Genomic DNA, 15041 nt, shown 5'->3' with positions numbered 1-15041 from the left:
TTAATAAATTTTCCACAACACTGAAACTCATTTGGTGTTTGCGGTCATCGCTGCGGAATTAGAACTTAAGAATGTTATCAGAGTACTTGAAAAATTACTATGAAAAGAGGCTTTGTCAGGCACTGGCAAATACCTATATACACGTTTTATATAAAGATATTATCATAAGATAATATTAATATATATTTTACGAAATATTTAATGATTTATAATATAAGGGAAACATGTATAAGTAATATATATATATATATATGTAATCAGTCTAAAGGGTAATTAGTTTCGACTATAAAACGTAAAATAAAATTTTAAGCTATTTTTATATAGTTTTTAAAACTATTTGGTCCATTTAGGATCATTGCACCTAATATATTTGTAAGTATTTACCAACTAGTAATTTGTTAATAATTTCAAGCTGTTATATTAAAATGTTTATGAAATTATATAATACATTTTTACATGGTCTACGCCCCAATTTAGGTTAATATTATAGTAATTTGTGTATCAATATACGCTGATATGTTATTATTAAATCGAATTTAAGCTAAATGGTTCTCACAATACACTATCTACAAAGGTCTATCTACTTTTTTAAGACACGGAGTTTACAATGCTGAACTTTTTCCTGATTCTATATGAATTGTACGAAAGGATTTAATGTAACAAAAATATTCACAACGACTTAATTATAATTATAATCTAAAAGGTAACTCCCGACTGATACTCATTCGACTCAAAGTCTAGTCTTTCCAGATACGAAGTACCGAAAAACGGTACCTACATCGCAACGACATCGTATCCATGTATGACATCAATAACGATTTCAATATTTGTAAAATACTATAAAAATCGGTGACCCATAAGCCAAATTTTTTATATTTATAAGTCTTGTGACTAGATTTTTCTTATTTAAATATTAATACACAAGTAAATAACATAGGAATATTTGTACGACGAGATGCCATTGATCACGAGCGGTAACTCAAATGCAGCCTACTAAGTAGATATTTAAAAAGATAACTGAATCACACAATTTACAATAACAATAAATTAATCTTATACTTATGATTATATTTACTTAAATGTAACGAATAAACTTATTTATTATACTGAAATTCATTCAAGAACCGATTTCATGGAGATCGAATGCTAGGTTATTCTAGAAAAATATTTTAATTTAAGTAAACAATTACAAAAATAATGGGGCCGGCTTTAAAGGATGAGTTTTTAAGGCGGGACCTGAAACTACTGCTTAAAACGGTAAGCTTGCACGAAACATGTTTTCGATTAGTGGCGGTGCCGGTACTAAGTCTTCAAGTTTCAGGTAGAATATGCGCTGGAGACCTTGTACGGAGAGAGATCTTAGTTCAGGTAGAGCTCCAAGAACCCGACTAAAGTGTGGAGCCCCAGCTCCTCCTACGCCCCCGCCACCAGGCATGTGTGCTCGTAGACACCCAATTATCTTCATTTGCAATTGCTCAACTCTGTGGGGCTCCTTCAAGCCGTGCCGTTCTGAAAGAAAAATAAATAATGATGATTCATATGTATACACTCTTTTGTTTTATATAATATGAAATGGGATATATATTATAAGCTATTATTTGAAATTGTTAAACGTTTACAAAATATATTAAAATTGATAGCTTTTTGATAGATTAGAAAAAATCGATTTGTAATAATTTTTAGGCGAATAAGAAATAATATACTATATATAATAGACTGTAGGTATGCTTTTTTTTAAATTATCTAAACAAAAATATAACAATGAAGACCTGCCTTTAAGGCAGCAAAGATTTTGCGTATTAATTTATATTACGTAATAAACGTACCTGTTATTAAAGTGAGCGCACAAAGACAGGCAAATGTTGAAATATCAATGTCCATTGAATGCAGCGTATTACTGAAGTCCAGTACTGCATGAAGCCAATCTCCAAATGATCTTTGGCATTGGCGTTTGTCAAGCACAAGTCCATTACAGAAGGTTAGCTTGGTGTCTTCAGGCCGCGTGCGGTAAGCAAGTCTAAGTACGAATAATTCCAAGCGAGCGGATGCAAACAATTGTTCTCTGTCTTCAGGACAAAGCTCTCCATAACCAGGTACCTTTTCCGCGAACACCTTTATCATGTCAATAGAAGTCGTTAGCAATGAGTAGAATTGTTGAATAACTTCTAGGTCTGACATCGGTTGTTCCATCGGATTTGGTTCTCTAAACTGCGAGTAATCTAGGTTAGAGAAGTCTGGTGACGTGTCTACGTGTGCTCGAACGAGAGCCGTGATGAGTGAGATTGGTGGACTCGGGGGAGATTCCTGCGGGCATTTTGGTTTGGACGGCAACCGTCCGCGTCTTCCCTTTAACGAGTCTGTTCTGACGACTTCCTTAACCATGCCGACTGCGAGACATTTTTGGAAACGACAAAATTGACACCTATTGCGTCTTCTTTTATCCACTGGGCAAGATTTTTCGGCTAAGCATACATATTTTGATCCTTTTTGAACTGTTCTTTTAAAGAATCCTTTACATCCTTCGCACGTTCTCACACCGTAGTGTTGGCAAGCAGCTGTATCTCCACACACAGCACATAATTGGCTGGGTGACTGAGGGGCCGCACGGGTTACCACGTTATCTTGCGGTGCACCACCTGGCGAACTCGCTGCAGAACTGGGGGCTGATGCTTGCATGCAATGTACTCTTCCACCGTGAATTTTGGGACTCTCATTTGAGCTGCTCGATTCCGATCTTTGTACTGGTAGAGAGGCCCGTCGTTGTCTTGAATTTTGATCTGTTGTTATGTGTAAGTCAACTGAACTAGGAAAAGGTGGTAAAGAGTATGAATCTGGTGTAGGAGTGACGCTCCCTGTATCGAATGTTGGACTGCAGGGTTGAGCCGGTGCATAGTATGGCGAGGGAACGTATGGTAATGTTGGCTGGTGGTATTGATAAAGTAACTGCGTTGATGCATGACCCTGGTGAGAGTATGGTCCTACGTTGTAACAATCTTCGTCCATTTTAATACCAAATTCTGCCATTTCCAGTTTAGGGTATCTAACCGAGTAGGTCTCCTCAAAACTTGGTAACGCCGGACCGGGCGTCGGCGATGGTGTTTCGCTCACAGGCGTAATTCGTTGTGATTTTATTTCCGGTTCAATAGGTGCATGGAATTCTACGTCCGGAAATGGATCTAAGTTCTCGTCTAAGATTTCAGAGTCTTCTTGATACTGCGATGACAGAAGATCAGCGAAGGATGAACTGTAGTTGCTCTGTAATGAAAAGTAATCGATAAATAGAGGCGTAACATTACAGTAGGCGGACGTCAATGGGCGGTCACGCTAAGCCAATGCCGTTGTTTTCTAAACATTGTGACCGCTTTGAGTTTGTCGTGCAGGTGCGTTAATGAGACTGTAATTTTAACATAAAAAATGTATATAGCTAGGAGGGTGGCTAAATGCATCTGCACGCTTATTAAAATTAATATATCCATTGATGTGAACATAATAATTACTTACTTGTGTTTGCAGCAGTAGCATGCTGGATGAGTTGGACGAAAAAGCACTTGGCGAGCGCGACTCTATAGCGCTCGGCCCTGTAACAAAATAAACATATTTTTACAAACTTCTACTTTAATACACAATGCATATTACATATTTTTCATTTCATTGAGTTTCTTCTACACAACTTAAATTACGTAATATTGGGGTTTAAAGTGGCCAAGCCGTTTGGACAGACAATTGACGGAACCACTCGTTGAACTATCACGCTACGCCTTGCATTATTTATATTTACCCCCAACGAACATACTTTGATTCTTACTTCACAATAGCCAAACGTAATTGATAAATCAATAGCTGATATTCACTTGATGTCCAAACACAACCCCGCCATAAACAGTTCTGAGGGTTTTGAAGAAAGGTCTATTAATTTATACTGCTGTTTTGGTAGCTAAATATTGCCTCTTTGAATACTTCGTGTCACGGTACTTGATTCGCCACGCCCCGAAAATTGAATCTACTGTATACACCTCATCTATGTCTATTAAAAAATTTGCTAACTGCAAGGCTTTCTCGGCAATATCAACCTTATTATACTTAAGCTTAGGGATACTTTGGGACAGTGGGAAAACGATAAAGTTTTTGGGGCGCGAAGGCGATACATCCCCGGGGAGGTTATGAAATCAGTGGCATTTGCAGTTTCTATTATGTTAAGAACCATTAATTTCGAGCTTATTAAGGCACAAACAACGTTAATATTCTTTGTTTGTACATATACGATATACATATTGTAGGGGACGAACTGAACCGGTACGAAATAAAATTTACAGGTCCTTTCTATTTAATCATTTTTTATTTCTTTATAATAATAATAATTTGTTTGTAAGAATATGGAAAAAAATGTTATGGTGGTACAATCTAAAGTTCGCATATTCTGCCATACAATGGCATGCAAATTTGTCTATGAGTCATATCATTATAGTCTTATATTATGTAGTGATAAAATATCTCTATAAAAATATATTATTACGTTATCAAATTAATATTCACGAAAACAATAAATTATAGATGTGAAGAATACATGTTTTTCCAAAAGTAGTACAATAAGTCGATTTTTAAAAACGCTTATTTTAATGTTATAAACTTTCATTGTACGAAGTACACAAGACAATTGTTGAGGCAATAAAAATATTAAAGAAACGAATACGTAAATTTTTCCGGTGACAAGGAAATGAATCGTAATAAAATAATAAGTAAATTTATAGCGAAACGTTAATATGAAGATCCTGCCTTGCAGACCAGGAAGTTGCCAGACGTGGAAGTGAGAACTAGTTTGAGCCAATTAAGATTCAAATTCGATTTCATTTAATATTATGCGGAGCTTAGATTTAATATATGAGCTATATAAGAATACTAGTGTCCACGCCGAATATCTTATCAATACATGCATTTTTCGTTTATTTAAGTATCTGTTTTGCTATTCTTCTATTTTGTATAATGATTTATGAATTAATAAATAAAATAAATCAATAAAACCTTTATAGGTTTCGACCTCAGATTTCTGTATCTGTTTCATAATTATTTGTTAATCGAATCGAGAAGTAGGTGATCAGCCTTCTGTGCCTGACGCACGCCGTCGACTTTTTGAGTCTAAGGCAAGCCGGTTTCCTCACGATGTTTTCCATCACCGTTTGAGCTAATGTTAAATGCGCACATAGAAAGAAAGTCCATTGGTGCACAGCCGGGGATCGAACCTACGACCTCAGGGATGAGAGTCGCACGCTGAAGTCTACACTGCTCTCATTATGCATGATTTATAAATTATATAGCATAAATATAGAGGCGTTGCTAATTACTTAATTAGTAAACAATTTGTTTATGTAAATGTTTATTTAGTTATTTATTTGCATTAATTTACTTATTTGTGAATTTTAGTAGTTTACGTATATAACGGTAAAGTAACGCTTGTGCATAGATACATTCACTTATCAATCAAAATTCTTATGTTTTTTTAAAGCTATAGGTGATTTATAAGGTAATGTCATAGTCAGGCTTCATCGATATTCAAAAATATGATGCAAACCAACAATTTCTGACGGTGACCATACACATTTGTCCAAACGGCGTTATTTATCTATTTCGTTGCGAAACATATATTTTGAGAATTCAGCAAGCCATTGATTGACCATTCGTTTATGTTCTTGCATATATATTTGAAAACGAAAGTGAGTATTATTTTATGTTTGGTAGAAAGCAATTAATATGCCAATTTATTGGAAAACAGACAAATAAAATTTCAGCAACTACAAGTATTTCGTTTTAATATTACATAAGTGCATTTATCCGGTGCATAATGAAAGAAAGTATTATGAAAGTATATTTAAAAGGTTTGTTTTATGATGCATTCAAAAACATTTATATTTAGATTAAAAATAATGTACTCTATTCTCTATGATTACAACTGTTATTTAAAGTAGCAGAACTTATTACTTTGAAGTAGATATAGGTTTTGTTATATGCAATAGATATATTATTTAAACATTTCAATTTTGTTTTAGACATAAATTGAATTTTATAAATCGCGACATAACTCATTAGGTAATATATTTTTTTATTTTATTTACAAAAGCTTGCCAACGCTCGGCACTCTCATACATTGGTACATAAAGGAAAAAAACAGGATTCAATGTGACAAGCACTTATAGGTGTACAAGCATAACAAACACGAAAGGAAAAAAACAACGATTTTTTAAATTATAAAAACTTAAGATGTGATTTTAAAGTGTAAACTGCAACTATGGATATTCAGACCTAGACAGATAGATAGACAGATTTTTATATAGAATTCGTAAATAGAAATTGAAAAAGAATCAATGCCGCTATGAAGCATAAATAAACTATACAAAAAATTGTCTTCTAATGGGTTTATTAAGTTAATATTTTAATTTTTAAATAGGACTAGTATGTCCTTCCATGTAAGTACTTCGTACTTCTGGCACTTGGCCACATGTTTTTTTTATTCATTTCTGGCTTGAATATGGCTTATTAGCAATATCACCACATAATGCATTTTTATTTTTTATTTCGATTGTATTCTCTACAAGCAAATTTAAAAAAAAGAACGTTATTTTTGTCTTTGAATGAATGTGTCAAAAAGCAGCATTTTATTAACAGCCCATATCTTAAGCGACAATGTACCGGAAACGATTCGATTCAGAGAAAGGCCGTTAAATTATATGTAAAGATTGGCTAAGTATACAAACGACACACGTAAAAATATTACACCTTAATTCTCCTAGAAACAGAAATTTAAAATATTATATTTTTAATAATAAATGGAAATGGCCACACAAAACTTGTTTTATATATTCGCCCTCCAATAAAACTCCTTAGATCAAGTTCTTGTCGCTATAAAAGAATAAAATAACGAATTGCAAGTCTTTCCTGTTTTATTGGTAAGTTGTTGATTCGATATTAAGAACATATCGGCCACATCATTTCCTTGTTACTTTGATCACCAGGGCTCGTAGTTCTATCTTGAGTTTGTTGTATTTATATATTGAATGTATTTATATACATTAATGTGTAGTACCTATTATGTATAAAAAAAGAAATCGAAAATGTAGTGGTTCTGCAACTTCTGTTTCTGTCTGAAGCCTACTGCCAATTGTATTTCTTAATCAATTGTAGTACTAATAGCGTTGGAGTACTAAATTAATACTAGGTAGTATATAAATATATTGTCCCTTTATCTTACAAAGAGGTTTTAGGATTTTCTATATAAATTACGCGAATATAGGCAACTGCAAGTAGAAAGTTTTCATATGCATCACTAAACCTTATCTCTCATATAAATTATATATATTATCGTCTTTGCTTTGTCGGTACAGGTTAAAGTACATATGCAAACCATAAAATGGGTATATCACTATGACTGGAAATATTGCATAATATATTTCTAAGATATTTTGTCTATGGGAATGGTTTAGTCAGTGAAGTTTTTATTGTTTCATATCCTGAACTGAATGTAGAAGTACGACATCTATCGGATAATTTAAAAATTATTAGGGGTTGTTTTTACTGAGGGATGACTACACTCTATTATGTCAATCCACATCCAAACTAGAAAATAAACTAAATCTATACTTTGACAAAAGAGGGCGCTACAGTAACAGAGCTTTAATAAAAGCTTACATAAAATTAAAGAGGCCGAATTCTCTACGTATTTTTATAAACTAAGCATCAATTTTCAATAATTTTGTGTGGAGAATTATGTTTTATTAGATTCGTAGCCTAGTATTTAATTTTTAAGCATGCAATGCATAATTGTGTCCTTGGTTTTAATTTCCAGCGTGATTCCCATATTATCCTTTCGGGTTGATAGGTACGCTTGGTTTTACATTTTTTAAAAGTGTTTTTTTTATAATGTGTAATACCTAAAAAACTAATAATGAAACAGACATGTCTCCATGCTATTTTAGGGGCTTAAACAGGTATGTATTTTTTTAAGATTTAATTGATTTTCCAAGGTACCAAATATATAATATTGATATATGAATAAATAATTTAAGGCGTAAATTTACTCAATGTTCTATTAATGAAAATATAAATAGTCAGCTGTGATAGCGTCAGCCAACTAGGGTTAAGGGGGTGGTGGGTAACTGTGTAGTGACGTCATTCCAGTTGACGTAGATATCCCCCCAAGACTAAATACTGTGGTGACGAATATTGCCGTATGCAGTACTTAAATTTTACTGTCGTATGTACTAAAAATACAACAATTATTTTAGAATAGCCTTATATTATACATATATGTAAGGCCTTTATTTGAGATTTTGGCGCCAATATTAGTTCAATGTTGAAAAGATATGATCGATTATATTTATATCTTTGGCTTTTATTTCTTTGTATACGTTTAGTATGGTATTGTAACCAAAATACATATATATTGATAGTCACACAGTTAATACACTAAATAATATATTCATGTTTTGGAACGACAGTTGTATATATTTTATTTAATTAAAGACTACAGATTATATCAGTCAATTGTTGCAAGACGTACGAGTATAAAAACGTTACATACGATTCGATTTTATTTCTATTTTTTATGCTATATATTTTTCTATTCTTTTATAACTTCTTTCATCTTAAATTTATGTTTAATTAATTAGGATTCGTCCTTGACACCTCGCAAATTAATTGAATATTCTTCGTAATCGCTGTTATAAGACAAAGCGCGAATAACTAAGAAATAAATTTAATTTCTAACAAATGCACTGTACAACCAAATGGCGCCAAAACCCAGCACCTCGAAATCGCACATGCGCTATAGAGAGTGCTTCCACAGATAATTTAAAAATTCAAAACTGAATAAGAGAAAACATCGTAATCGATGCATCGTCTATAGACTTTGGCCGTCTACATTAAAAAATGAATAAAAAAAAAAAAAAAAAAAATTAATAAATACCTTATTCTATAAATTGATGTTCTGTTTTTAAATTCAGTATTTAGTGTATGGTACGGCTTCAAGGATCATTTTTAAAGTCGCCTGAAATAGGTATTGAATGTTTTGTCCCTATTACTATATATATATGTATCACTCTGATTATATATGAATGTGACGAGGGTTATATTCATAGTACCTTTATTAATAAGACGAACTCCTGACAATGTTTTATGTAATAAGCAGTTAGTATAAACGACAAACGTAAAAAGGTACGTCCCATAAATATATATATTAGAATTTGAAATTTAGCCATTATAAACAGAAGTATTTGTTTATTAGCCATGTCACCTGTAGAAAATGTTTAAAAATCTGATAAATATATTAAAATAAGAATTAATTTTGCTATAGATCTACATTCTTAATAAAATCAAACACCTTTTAGGCATAACAGGTTTTTGTGCGACGGAGATTATTAATATTCAACACAAAGGCGCCACTTCGGTTTCGTTTTTATCCTCTAAATAATTTGTAACACATAGTTATATATTCTCATATGTAATATTTTAAGACCAATGCATACTATTACTTATGCGTTATAAAACGGAACTAAGTTTTTTTACGGTGAATTTTGTTGGTCATAAATAGTATAAATAAAAAGAGTTGAAATTTAACGCACATTAAGGGATTTCAAAGAAACATTCTCTCAACTTTACTGTGATTTACGTCATATATATATGTTTTTAATAAATAATATTAAATAGTTTCAGAGAATACGGTATAAAAACACAAGTTTGAACATGGACATTCAAATCGCAGTGTAACTATTAAAACGGCAATATTTTTTAATATATGTAAAAAATATAAGACCACTAAGACAATAAAACATTAAGCTTTGTATATCTAACATTTTTTTTCAATTTAGTCGTGACCTTGAAGTCTGGCGGTGGCTTGGTAGTCGCCGGCTATTTTTGTGAATTAAGTAACTATATTGAATAAATTTGAATAAAGATTTGATCATGCGTTGATATTTTTTCCTCGTGTGTTAATAATCTAATTTCTTAGTTTTATTAAAGTAGCGACAAATCTGTTTTATTGGCGAGAGGGTATTCAGGTTTAACAACAAAATATTTACCCAAAAATTTAAGTCTATGCTTTTGCATTAAAGTATATTGTAAAGATAGTTTTTACGTAAAGGGAAGTCCATTTTTGCCTTAAATTACTGTTGAGATATTCAGTTCCATTATTGATTAGACAAGTAGCATCTCTTTTAACAAATAAGTATATAAATAAATTGTATCGTTAAAGAAGTGATTTATCAGTTTCCCTTTAAATAATAATCAATTTAAGGAAGTCGATAGCCGAGGGTAAGCAAGAGCGACCTTGAGTGTGGCGGGTCGATGCGTGGCGTAATACGTGACGTCACGGGCGGCGGCCGAGGCCAACCCACCCCATTACTACCACCCACGTATTTTTAGTCGCTGTGACGTAAATTTGAGCAGTTCAAATGAATGGCTAAAATATGCGGTAGAAGGCAACTGGGTCCTCTTTGCTTTGCCACCTATGTGTTAAGTATTCGAAGAAATTTATTTTTAGAATACGATTGAAAGTAAGATTTACAATTGCGTGTTAATAAAATTATTGTGTTTTTACTGTATAAGAGTTGGTGTTTATGTAAATAAATTTCTAATAGTCTTTTAGATGTAACATAAGATACCTACTTTGGCTGCCGACGGAGGCTGTTATTCATTTTAATTAATTTATTTAAATATCCTGTTGATAATTCTTGTATACGTATAAGCTAAAAGTCTGTTTTGAAAAAAAATCCTATTGATATTATTAAGCTCATCAAAGCATTTTCTTATTTATTTTTATACTTTTAAGGTTATCTGGTGCCCGTTAATTCATTTCGAATAAAGTTTCAAGGTAATTTAAACTTAGGTATTTATACTTAAGCGAACCCTCCCTTATTACATCACGTGCCTATATCTTTATACCCGTAGCGTCGGCCAAGTTTATGGAGGTGTATATCGTGACGTCAGAGGGAACGAATGTATACCGGATCTACGTCACACCAGCTGGACGATATCGTGCCCTATCAACGCTTGAATCAACTAATTTATAAGATTCTTGTCAAAAACCTTCATCTCTAACTATTATAAGCATTCATCAGATTTAATCTATGATTATAAATAAACTTTCGCTTAGTAGGATTTGCTACGTGGGTAAATAAAAATTTATGATTCCACTTTTGATTTTAACGTCCGATCGGAAAAATATTCGTGCAAATAAAAAGTGAAAGTTGAAGCATTTGATGCTTAGACTTTGTATGTTACAATACTACAGTATTATGCGATCGGTGATCATTTGCGGACATCTCCGCAGGTGCAACGTCTGCCGGTTGCGACAGACGATTGGGCAAGGAAGGTAGTTTATTAGAGGCCATCGACTTCGGGCCGATCGCGACATCCCATTTAGTTACCTAACAGACAAAAACTACATTATATTTAACACACTAACATGTCTATAATTACATCATGTCATATTACTCATTAAATTAATAACTTTAAGTGATAATGCGTGTGATTTTCCATCATCACATAATTGAAAATCAAAATCAGGATTAAATGACATTCAGGTTAAAAAAAGACGTATGATACACGTTGACGTTATCTGAAATCAATTTTGTATTTTTAAACGCAATACACATTTTTATTAGCTTTACACTTTCGAGCTTTTGATAAATAGGTGTTTCTGTAATTAATGTTTCGTTATGGAGTATATAATTTAAACGTATATGAAGCTTTTAATTTGTTGTCCACTTTTTCAAGCGCGAACTTTGTTATCAACTTTCGATTTTCAAATCCAAAAGCCACGACAATCTTCAAAGTAAAAAAAACTAATTTTTAATTTACAAAGCTGTAGCGTTCACGCTTGCAAATTTGATAATCACTTAAATTTATTAAATGAAACAAACCTAGTTATTTTTTTCCTATACTTATTATTTATTTGAGCTATGTTAGAAGTGTAATATAAATTCCGGATTATTGTAACAATTTCAAGTTATTTTTAACGTATCGAGCTTTCCTTTTATGTTCGTAGCAATTAATAATAGGTCAGTGGGCAACTGTTGCATTAAGAATTTTTCTTCCCACGTTGATATTTACCTTTTAATATTAAATAATATTTTTATCTTCGTGTAAATTATCGGAGATGGAATAAATGTAACGTCAAGTCAAGCAAACTTAAATTTAACAAATAAATTAACACATCAAAATAATAAAGATGGGATTTAAATAAATTAAAAGGCCGTAAATAAAAATAAATAAAACAAAAACGGTACATACGTGTAATAAGGAATTTTCTAAGGCCGCAATGTTGGCTGGAGGGCGTCAGCAACGCACCTCGCATTCTAGCCGATAGCCATCGTCACAACAGTTCCACACAGAGTCTAAGGTTTACACCAAGAGGTTCTACACAACGAAAGCGAAAATAAACACAGAAGTAGAGGGAGGCGAATCGTCGTGCGGGCGCTGACCTGGCGCTGACTTCTCCGAGTCCTCGGCGGCGGCGCGCGGCTCCAGGGTCACTCCGAGGCACGCGCCAGACAGTCCCAGCTCGCTTAGCAGGATCCTCATGCGGCCGAGCACATAGCACTCACTGCACGCGCACTCACTCACGGTTTGTCGGCAAAGTGTCGCGAGGGGCGCACGGAAGTACGCGCAGGCTGACGGTCGGTGCGATACTGAGGCCGCCGCCGCCGAGGCTGGTGGCTATATCGCGGGCTCTGACGTCACGGTCGCTACGTCACGGTTGCGACGTCACTAACGGTACCTCCCACGGCCCGCCCGCCGCCTGCCGCCCGCCCGAGCCTGCGCTAACGGCATCGCTAGTACGGAGCAGAGCTTTCGTAACTCCGCGCCGAACCCCATAGCGACGCCCTTGCCTCACGATTATACTTCTCTCGTGTAATAATTAGGAAACACGTGTTTTTAATAAAGAAACGTAACTTTTGCATAAGGTCTTGTTATTATAAAACATTGAGAGTAAAAATAAGTTTTGAAAGGTGTAACTCGTGACATAAAACGTTTTGGTAATAAAACTTCCTTGAACGTATTTTATAACAAATAAAGTTGTACTTTTCTCTGCAATCTTTAACTTAAAACAAAAAGTGTTGATTTTACAATTGCTGTTGTTTCCAATGTTTCCTCTATAAGTAAGTTGCCAATTACAGAATTTCGTGGACCGCTACGTAAATAAATTATGGTCGAACTTTATAAAGCATTTTTAGATATAATTTTTAACTTCATAATAATGTAATTAAGCTTGTAGCTTAATACACGGTGTATAATTCGAGTTGTTTAACATTACTGCTAGTATTACACCAGGACTTTATAAATAGTAAAAAAGTCTAGACGATTCTGTATGCACTAATTTCGATGCAATTACGCGTGTATCGAGAGACAAATGCAGCGGCGGCGTGCGTCTACGCATCTCGCTCTCATTCGAGATCCCTTCCGCATTGATTGTGTCGCCGTCACGCGGATATCTATAGAGTGAATTTACACGCCTATATACAGGTGTGGCCTACATATTGTTGCTTCTCTCTAAGGCACCTGTAAAAAGGATGTATCAGGTCAAGCGATGTCCTCGCTGAAGTCAAAACTTTGGGTTAGGGTTTTCTTATGTTGTAGATACCAAGCGAGAGCATTACGAAAATACGCTATTTTTAAAGTAGTGTTCACTTTGATATAACGGTTCAGTCACAGACTAAAGTAAAATTCAAGTAAAAATAATAATAGTTTGAACATTTAATAAAAAAAGTAAAACATACGTTCATTAAAAAATTCTCTATGGAATGTAAAGAAGCCGTTTCGTAAATTTTTACTAAAATATACACTATTTACAACAATTATTAAGTAAAACATATATTGCATGAATTTAATGCGTAAAATCTCTAGGTCGAGCTTTATCCTTCGAGAGGGTTCTCGTAGGTATGCTTTATTATTTACGTTCAGTATTGTGGTATGACAAACAAATTAATTAAAACTGTTCTAGAAGAAGTGATTCTATTCTTTGTCGGTACAAAATAAGTATTTTAATTAATTAATCGCTTCCAATTAGTTAAAAAAAACATTTTATATTATTTATCATATTTAGTAAATTAAAGTTATATATCATTACCTAATAATTAGGTTAATAATTTTTATAATTTTGATACTAAAATATTAATATCATTTTAATAATTTTTAATAAATATGTATTTAAATGTAAAATGTAATTTAAACTCTCAAAAATAAGTAAATAACGCCGTTTGGCTTTATGGGTACAAATTCGGCAAAGTCCCATAACCTGAATTATAATTTGTTTTTGTAGATAATGTCAGCATCACCCAGAGTGGAACATTTAGTACTATGTAAGCTTTGGAAGCTAACGATCACATACTGGCTTTTTGGTTGACTCCTTTTATACTCACGCAGTTTGCTGAAACACATTTCAATATAAACAAATTTTCGTCTGTCTCAGTTCGTGCAGTCTCGCTAGAGATTACGGGACTCGTACTTGATGTAGCGGTTTTTATAAATAAACTATGAAGTACATTTCCTTGCTCTTAATTATTATAAAATTATTCGTATAAACGTACCAGAAAATAATCTGCTGACGCAAGTAGTGTTTGTTTCCGGACTTAATGAATAGTTTTCTTATTAATCGTTAATTATTATCATTATGTTAAATTACGAAGACAGCTAAAATACATGTAAAAGTACTTAAAACTGAAATAAGAACATGTTCACCGTGAATTATGTTTTTAATAAGAGTAATATATACAAGTGTAGAGTGATTAAAGTATAGCGGCTTTTGATTATGGTCTTATATAAAAAAATCAACGCATTTTTATATAACTTACTGTGTACTGCTCTAAAATACTCTATACTCTATGTAATTTTTATTATTTTAATAGCTGCTCCGCGAACTTAATTTGGCCTTAATATGACTTTTTTCTTATCCTACGAAATAAAACACAGTTTTTAAAGTTTTCCCGTAATTTTTTTCAAATTTTCAAGCATTTAAGTTAATAACATCTCGAATCGGTCTATCCGTCTTCTAGTTT

General features: G+C 33.2%; 1 protein-coding gene across 1 annotated transcript; it reads right to left on the bottom strand.

Annotated features, from left to right (window-relative positions):
• Positions 1-622: 622 nt before the first annotated feature.
• Positions 623-12646, bottom strand: LOC123712543 (probable nuclear hormone receptor HR38). The gene is made up of 4 exons (XM_045665698.1): positions 12277-12646; positions 3502-3578; positions 1827-3255; positions 623-1509 (listed from the first exon to the last, which is right to left on the bottom strand). The coding sequence occupies exons 1-4, from the start codon at positions 12338-12340 to the stop codon at positions 1250-1252; spliced, it is 1830 nt and encodes a 609-aa protein (XP_045521654.1). The 5' UTR covers positions 12341-12646; the 3' UTR covers positions 623-1249.
• Between the last annotated feature and the right edge of the window lie 2395 nt (positions 12647-15041).

The sequence above is a fragment of the Pieris brassicae genome, chromosome 7, assembly GCF_905147105.1.
Source record: "Pieris brassicae chromosome 7, ilPieBrab1.1, whole genome shotgun sequence".
In the NCBI taxonomy this organism is placed as follows: Eukaryota; Metazoa; Arthropoda; class Insecta; order Lepidoptera; family Pieridae; genus Pieris; species Pieris brassicae.
Note: the sequence above shows the minus strand (reverse complement) of the source record. Positions and strands in the feature narration are given on the sequence as shown.

Coding starts and splice junctions, on each gene's coding strand:
- LOC123712543 (XM_045665698.1), bottom strand. CDS start 12,340: ATGCGAGGTGCGTTGCTGACGCCCTCCAGCCAACATTGCGGCCTTAGA. Junction 3,256..3,501: donor TGCTACTGCTGCAAACACAA/GTAAGTAATTAT, acceptor TTTTCATTACAG/AGCAACTACAGTTCATCCTT. Junction 1,510..1,826: donor TGCGCTCACTTTAATAACAG/GTACGTTTATTA, acceptor TTTTTCTTTCAG/AACGGCACGGCTTGAAGGAG.